We start from the raw sequence: 9,013 nt of genomic DNA on the forward strand, positions 1-9,013 counted from the left end.
AGCTCTTGGTCTTTTCCAGCACACCTTAACTTATTTATCTCCACTACCTGGTTTTTCCTTAGTTAAATGCTAGTCAACCCAGTAATTAAAATATTTTCCACTCTAGAAAATTAATTGAACCCAGGGGTGGGGTTATTCTATTTAGAGCCAGTAGTTCAGAAGCCCAAGTGATAAGTTCTATTTGGCAATTGATATCTGATTTGGGGAACAGTTTTGTGGGACTAAGCCCTTAACCAGTAAGATATTAAGCTATCTCTATATAGATGGCATGAGTATTACATTAAATTGAAGGACACCCAGCTGGTTGTCTGAAGAGTTGGACATTGCTTATTATGGAAAATAAACCCTCAAAAATTTGATGAACAATGGTGTCAGAGCTGAAATAATGAGAATAAAGAAGACACATAGAAGTTGTTGTTTTTTTTCTTTACATCCTGTACTTCCTAAGTTACTCATTTTGCTTGCCTTTGCCATCCAAATAATCAGTGAATCAATGAGGCTTACCCAACCAGTATTGACTTAGAGCTACTATAGACTGGACAACATTCTGGATGCCAGAAATGCAGAGCTTGACTAGGAAATATATAGTTAAACCCTAATCCAGGTATAGCAAATACCAACATTTTTATGCAGCTAGCATAATCTATGTCTTGCAGCATGAACATAAACATAATATAAATTGTTGTTCTCCAATGAGGAGAAAGAGATCAGCAGTTTCTATCTTAACATCTGTCTCTTGGTCTGTTCATTTTTCTCTAGCATTTTGACTTAGAAAATTTCAGCCCATCCAGCACTCTCTGAGGTGTCATCTACATTGTAAGCTTCATCCATACTGAAAGTGTCCTCTCTCCTTTTCCTTCCTGGTCTTTGTGGCTTCCTGATTTGCTGGAGCTGCCATCAGCAATATCAATGAAGAATATAACTTTACCCTCTGACATTATCCTCCTGGGGCTTCCGGTGGACAATAAAGCTATAGGGATCGTCTTTCCTGTTATTTTTGCTATTTTTGTGGTGGCTGTAACTGCAAATTTGGTCATGATAGTCTTGATTCAGGTCGACTCCCATCTCCATACTCCTATGTATTTCCTGCTCAGTCAGCTGTCCATCATGGACACCCTTTTCATTTGTACCACTGTCCTAAAACTTCTGGTCGATGTGGTTTCTAAAGAGAAGACCATTTACTTTGTAGGTGGTGGCATCCAGATCTTCTACTACTTGACCATGATTGGCTCAGAGTTCTTCCTCTTGGGCCTCATGGCCTATGACTGCTATGTGGCTGTCTGTAACCCTATTAGGTATCCAGTCCTGATGAATCACAGGGTGTGTCTCCTGCTGGCTGTTGATGCCTGGTTTGGTGGGTCCCTGGATGGCTTTCTGCTCACCCCCATCACCATGAATGTCCCCTACTATAGCTCCCACAGTATCAACCATTTTTTCTGTGAGATCCCTGCAGTTCTCAGCCTGTGCTGACACATCCTTGTATGAAACTCTAATGTACATCTGCTGTGTACTTATGTTGCTCATCCCCATCTCTATCATTTCAACTTCCTACTCTGTCATCTTGTTAACTGTCCACCGAATGCACTCTGCTGAAGGCCAGAAGAAAGCCTTTACCACTTGCTCATCCCATTTAACTGTAATCAGCATTTTCTATGGGGCTGCCTTCTACACTTATGTTCTGCCCCAGTCTTTTCACACTCCTGAGCAGGACAAGGTAGTGTCAGCCTTCTATACCATTGTCACACCCATGCTCAATCTTCTTATCTACAGTCTCAGAAACAAGGATGTCATGGGGACATTTAAAAGATATTCTTACAAATCTCATCTACTCAAAAAATATCCACAAGTGATGCTTAAGAATTCAATAAACTGACAATAGGTCTTCCTAAGAACATTTTCTATTGCCCAGTTTCAAAGATGACTATTTGGTCAGCTGTCAAAGATTACTTATAATTGACAATCAAGAGGATTTTCCATGGCTGGTTTCTTGCTACTAGGGGAGGGAATCAAAGATTTTTCATTAGTTATGCAGATACATTTTTGCTAGCTACCAAAAATGAGATATTACTACGTCAGTTAAAGAATTCATCTGATTCTGGTTCTAGTCTGACAGACTAATAAAGGGGGGAAAAGGCATATCTTAGAGTTCACAGCAAACCTGTGAAGGTTCCTTTCACCCTTAACCCAGAAATGCCTTACAAAGCTAAGGAATTTTGTTGCCAATAACTGTGTATTTTTGTTATAATAAAGTAAAGCAATACCAATTCACAAATGACAAAGGATAGAAATCAGACAAACTTAATCTGGTCTTTATTGGATTTCCATCAGAGGATTTTAACCTCTATGATCATCTTCATACACCTGTGCAAAAATAGTGACTTTCCTCCCAGCCCGGGCCATCGGGAAATTCTAAATGTGCGATCACTGCTTGGAACCTCTCTGGCGGTTTGGAGCTGCCCAAACAGCCGCCACTGCCATGGTTTTGGGTACAAGCAAAAAATCCTGTGTCCCCAGGGACCATCAAAAGCGGACAAGGTGAGAGAGAAAAAAAAAAAGTGAACAAACATAAAATATCCAGAGAACAAAACCCTGAAAAAAACAGTTTTCTCAGAGGCCAACCCACTGAGGGGGGTGGGACAACTTAACTCAGAGAACATCATTGACTGAAAACACGCATGGCAGGCCCCTCCCCCAGAAAACCAACCAGGAAAGAAAAAAAAAAAAAAAGACAACAAGAGAACAACCACCACTACTTCATAGGACAACTTTTATTTTTAATTTGTTCCCACTATTTTGGCTCATTTTTTTTATATAGATAATTTTTAACCTATTTACAATCACAGTGAGATGCCCATTACATCAAATTCCATAATAACCTTCTAACCTGAACTTTTTGATTCATACACCTATGTTTTTCTTTTGCATTTCTATTTTTTAAATTTCTTTTTTTTTTTTGAAATTTTAGTTTAGTTTAGTCTAGTTGATTCCCTTTTTATTTTTATTTTCTAATATTCATATAGAGTGAAACTTCAAGGTAATCCCCTTTCCCCAATAAATGCTACCCCTAAAGGTAAACCAATTTTTAATCCCCCTTTATCTTAGGAAAGTTGAGTCTTTTAACAAAGATATCAAGATACATCCAGGAAGAATCAAAACAAGCTTCCTCGCCCACAATGAGAATTTATAACCACTCTCCCATCTTTTTCTTCCACCAGTGTTTCTGTGTTTTTGTGTTTATCCTGATCATGCATAAATCTTACACTTGGGGTTTTTTTTTACGAGGTTCTTCCTTTATCTGCTGATATATATATATATATGTATATATATATATACATATGTATATAACTTTACTTTTCTCTTGTCATATACTTTTATCAGTCTTTTTGTTTGTCTGTTTTTGTTTGTATACTTCATAAATCTTACCTTGGGGCCCATTTCGGCTGAACCTTCTCTTTTATCTTCCTTTCTTTCCTGTCTCTCTCTCTCTCTTTTTCTTTTTCTTTTCTTTTTTCTCTCATTTGGGTGGGGAATCCTGATTGCTCAGAACCATTTCAGGGTGCACCTTGACTGCACCACTGTCAATACATCCAGCTAGATCGTTCAGCCATCTCTCACCAAAATGACTAGGAGGAGGAATGCCCAACAGAAAAAAAAATACAGAGGATGGGCCTTCTGCAACAGAGCTAAGAGCTATCAAAATAGACAATATGTCAGAAAGAGAATTCAGACTAACAATTATCCAGGCAATAGCTATGTAGGAGAAAAACATGGATGACCAAACGGAATTGATTAGGGTGGAAATGAAAGAGACCAGACATGATGTTCACAATGTTAGGGCAGAGCTGAACGCTATCAGGGATGAGGTTCACAATGCTCTCAACGAGTTCCAATCTAATCTAAATTCTCTCAAAGCTAGGGTAACAGAGACAGAAGATAGAATTAGTGATCTGGAGGACAAACAGATAGAGAGAAAGGATCAGGAGGAAGCCTGGAACAAACAGCTTAGAAGCCACAAAAACAGAATCAGGAAAATAAATGATGCCATGAAACGTTCCAACGTCAGAATTATTGGAATCCCTGAAGGGGAGGAGAAAGAAAGAATTCTAGAAGATATAGTGGAACAAGTTCTTCAGGAAAATTTTCCCAATCTCGCGAATGGAACCAGCATTCATGTACTAGAGGCCCAACAGTCTCCCCCCAAAATTATAGATTCCAGAAAAACATCAAGGCACCCGATAGTCAAATTGAGGAATCATAATTGTAGATATAATCTCTTGAAAGCCGCTAGGACAAAGAGGCTCCTTACTTACAGAGGAAAGCCCATCATAATAACGTCAGACCTGTCCACAGAAACCTGGCAAGCCAGAAAGGGCTGGCAAGATATATTCAGGGCACTAAATGAGAAGAACATGCAGCCAAGAATACTTTATCCAGCAAGACTGACATTCAAAATGGATGGAGAGATAAAGAGTTTCCAAGACCGGCAAGGCTTAAAAGACTATGCAACCACCAAGCCAACACTGCAGAAAATATTAAGGGGGGGTTCTATAAAAGAGGAAAAATCCCAAGAATAGCATTGAACAGAAATATAGAGACAATCTACAGAAAGAAAGACTTCAAAGGTAACAAAATGTCAATAAAAACAAATCTATCAATAATCACTCTCAATGTAAATGGCCTAAATGTGCCAATAAAACAGCACAGGGTTGCAGATTGGATACAACGACAGGACCCATCCATATGTTGTCTATAAGAGACCCATTTTGAACCAAGATATACACCCAGACTGAAAGTGAAGGGAATGAGAAGCATCTTTGATGCCAATGGACCTCAAAAGAAGGCTGGGGTAGTGATTCTCATATCAGACAAATTATATTTTAAACTAAAGACTGTAGTCAGAGATACAGAAGGACACTACATCATTCTTAAAGGGACTATCCACCAAGATGATCTATCAATTATAAATATCTATGCCCCCAATATGGGAGCAGCCAATTACAGAAGAAAAATGTTGATCAAGATAAAGAGTCATATTGATATGAATACATTAATAGTAGGAGATCTTAACATGCCTCTCTCAGAAATAGATCATTGAAGCAGAAAATCAATAAAGAAACAAGAGCATGAATGACACATTGGATCAGATGGACCTCACAGATATATACAGAACATTCCACCCTAAAACAACAGACTACTCATTCTTCTCAAGTGCACATGGAACCTTCACAAGAATAGACTACATACTGGGTCACAAATCAGGACTCAACCGATACCAAAAGACTGAGATCATTCCCTGCTTATTCTCAGATCACAATGCTTTGAAACTGGAGCTCAATCACAAGGAAAAGTTCCGAAGAAACTCAAACAACTGGAAGCTAAAAACCACCTTGCTTAAGAATGCTTGGATCAACCAGGGATCTAATAAGAGCTGGAACAATTCATGGAAACAAATGAGAATGAAGACACTTTGGTCCAAAACCTATGGGATAGAGCAAGGGCAGTCCTAGGGGGGAAATACATAGCCATCCAAGCCTCCCTCAAAAAAATTGAAAGATCTAGAATACACCAACTGTCTCTACACCTTAACCAACTGGAGAATCGACAACAAGTCACACCAACTCCACACATAAGAAGGGAAATCATCGAGATTAGAGCTGAGATCAATGAGGTAGAAACCAGAGATACAGTAGAACATATCAATGAAACTAGAAGCTGGTTTTTTGAAAGAATCAACAAGATTGATAAACCATTGGCCACACTAATCCAAAAGAAAAGAGAGAAAGCCCAAATTCATAAAATTATGAATGAAAAGGGAGAGATCACAACTAACACCAAGGAAGTAGACACAATCATCAGAGTTATTATCAATAGTTATATGCCAATAAGTTAAGCAACTTAGATGAAATGGATGCATTCCTGGAAAACTATAAACTCCCAACATTGAACCAGCAAGAAATTGACAACCTGAGTAGGCTGATATCTAGTCACGAGAGGGAAGCAGTGATCAAAAACCTCCCAAAGAACAAGAGCCCAGCACCCGATGGATTCCCTGGGGAATTCTACCAAACTTTCAAAGAAGAAATAACACCTATTCTCCTGAAGCTGTTTCAAAAAATTGAAGCAGAAGGAAAATTTCCAGACTCTTTCTATGAAGCCAGCATTACTCTGATCCCCAAACCACGCAAAGGCCCTACCAAAAAGGAGAATTTCAGACGAATATCACCAATATCAGACCACATATTATGGATGCTGAGATTCTCAACAAGATCCTAGCAAACAGGATCCAACAGCACATTAAAAAGATTATCCACCATGCCCAGGTGGGATTCATTCCTGGGCTACAAGAATGTTTCAACATTCGCAAATCAATCAATGTGATAGAACAAATTAATAAGAGAAAAGAGAAGAACCATATGGTCCTCTCAATTGATGCAGAAAAAGCATTTTACAAAATCCAGCATGCATTCCTGATTAAAACGCTTCAAATTATAGGAATAGAGGGAACATTCCTGAACTTCAAAAAATCTATCTGTGAAAGACCCAAACAAATATCATCCTCAATGGGAAAAAGCTAGCAGCCTTCCCGTTGAGATCAGGAACACGGCAAGGATGCCCACTCTCACCACTCTTCTTCAACATAGTATTAGAAGTCCTAGCGACAGCAATCAGACAACAAAGAGAAATAAAAGCTATCCAAATTGGCAATGAAGAAGTCAAACTTTCTCTCTTCGCAGATGACATGATTCTTTATATGGAAAACCCAAAAAACTCCACCCCCAAACTACTAGGACTCATACAGCAATTCAGTAACGTGGCAGGATACAAAGTCAATGTACATAAATCAGTGGCTTTCTTATACACTAACAATGAAAATCAAGAAAGGGAAATTAGAGAATCGATTCCATTTACTATAGCACCAAGAACCATAAGATACCTGGGAATAAACCTAACCAAAGAAGTAAAGGATCTGTACTCAAGGAACTACAGAACACTCATGAAAGAAATTGAAGAAGACCCAAAAAGATGGAAGACCATTCCATGCTCTTGGATCGGAAGAATAAACATTGTTAGGATGTCTATACTGCCTAGAGCAATCTATACTTTTAATGCCATTCCAATAAAAATCCCACCAGTATTTTTCAAAGAGCTGGAGCAAAGAATCCTAAAATTTGTATGGAATCAGAAGAGACCCTGAATCGCTAAGGAAATGTTGAAAAACAAAAATAAACCTGGGAGCATCACGTTACCTGGTTTCAAGCTTTACTACAAAGCTGTGATCACCAAGACAGCATGGTCCTGGCATAAAAACAGACACATAGACCAGTGGAACAGAGTAGAGAGCCCAGATATGGACCCTCAACTCTATGGTCAAATAATCTTCGACAAAACAGGAAAAAATATCCAGTGGAAAAAAAGACAGTCTCTTCAATAAATGGTGCTGTGAAAACTGGACAGCTATATGTAGAAGAATCAAACTCAAACCTTCTCTTACACCGTACACAAAGATAAACTCAAAATGGATAAAAGACCTCAACGTGACACAGGAATCCATCAGAATCCTAGAGGAGAATATAGGCAGTAACCTCTTCGATATTAGCCACAGCAACTTCTTTCAAGATATGTCTCCAAAGGCAAAGGAAACAAAAGTGAAAATGAACTATTGGGACTTCATCAAAATCGAAAGCTTCTGCACAGCAAAGGAAACAGTGAACAAAACAAAGAGGCAACCCACGGAATGGAAGAAGATATTTGCAAATGACAGTACAGACAAAAGGTTGATATCCAGGATCTATAAAGAACTCCTCAAACTACACGCACACAACAGACAATCATGTAAAATAAATGGGCAGAAGATATGAACAGGCACTTCTCCAATGAAGACATACAAATATCTATCAGACACATGAAAAAATATTCTTCATCACTAGCGATCAGGGAGATTCAAATTAAAACCACATTGAGATACCACTTTACACCAGTTAGAATGGCCAAAATTAGCAAGACAGGAAACAACCTGTGTTGTAGGGGATGTGGAGAAAGGGGAACCCTCTGACACTGTTGGTGGGAATGCAAGTTGGTGCAGCCACTTTGGAGAACAGTGTGGAGATTCCTCAGGAAATTAAAAATAGAGCTTCCCTATGACCCTGCCATTGCACTACTGGCTATTTACCCCAAAGATACAGATGTAGTGAAAAGAAGGGCCATCTCAACCCCAATGTTTATAGCAGCAATGGCCATGGTCGCCAAACTGTGGAAAGAACTAAGATGCCCTTCAATGGACGAATGGATAAGGAAGATGTGGTCCATATACACTATGGAGTATTATGCCTCCATCAGAAAGGATGAATACCCAACTTTTGTAGCAACATGGATGGGACTGGAAGAGATTATGCTGAGTGAAATAAGTCAAGCAGAGAGAGTCAATTATCTTATGGTTTCACTGATTTGTGGAGCATAACAAATAGCATGTAGGACAAGAGGAGATGGAGAGGAGAAGGGAATTGACGGAAATTGGAAGGGGAGGTGAACAATGAGAGACTATGGACTCTGAAAAACAATCTGAGGGTTTTTAAGGGGGGCGGGTGGGAGGTTGGGGGAACCAGGTGGTGGGTATTGGAGAAGGCACAGTTTGCATGGAGCACTGGGTGTGTTGCAAAAACAATGAATACTGTTACGCTGAAAATAAATTTAAAAAATTTTTAGAAATAGAGACAATAAAAAAAATAGTGACTGTCATTACTAGGCCACAGTAAATACTGAGTAAGTTAAACTGGCTGAATGTTGCATATTCATGCCTTACATACCTACTCAAAAGGGATAGTCTCTGATATTTAACATCAAAGAGAACTACTGTACCTTTTTCCATGATATTTTCATAGCAGAATCCTAGGGAAGGTTATGTCTAAGGGAGAAAATATACATTGTCCAATTCTGTGTTATTCATCAACAGGACATGGATTCAATTCAGTTATTTTGCACTGAGAAGGAAAACTTATGAAGAATTTTCTGTATA

The 9,013-nt window shown here is 38.8% G+C and overlaps 1 protein-coding gene across 1 annotated transcript; it reads left to right on the plus strand.

Moving 5' to 3' along the window:
• Nucleotides 1–909: 909 nt before the first annotated feature.
• LOC116861471 (olfactory receptor 2T11-like) lies at nucleotides 910–7,630 on the plus strand (the record flags this gene model as incomplete). Its single annotated transcript, XM_032848092.1, is given in 3 exon segments — nucleotides 910–1,457; nucleotides 1,459–1,800; nucleotides 7,600–7,630. Coding segments are annotated over 3 exon segments (921 nt in total), but the record flags the coding sequence as incomplete, so codon positions are not given.
• Nucleotides 7,631–9,013: the final 1,383 nt, after the last annotated feature.

This window comes from Lontra canadensis, unplaced genomic scaffold, assembly GCF_010015895.1.
Source record: "Lontra canadensis isolate GAN:19392208 unplaced genomic scaffold, GSC_riverotter_1.0 scaffold199, whole genome shotgun sequence".
Taxonomy (NCBI): domain Eukaryota; kingdom Metazoa; phylum Chordata; class Mammalia; order Carnivora; family Mustelidae; genus Lontra; species Lontra canadensis.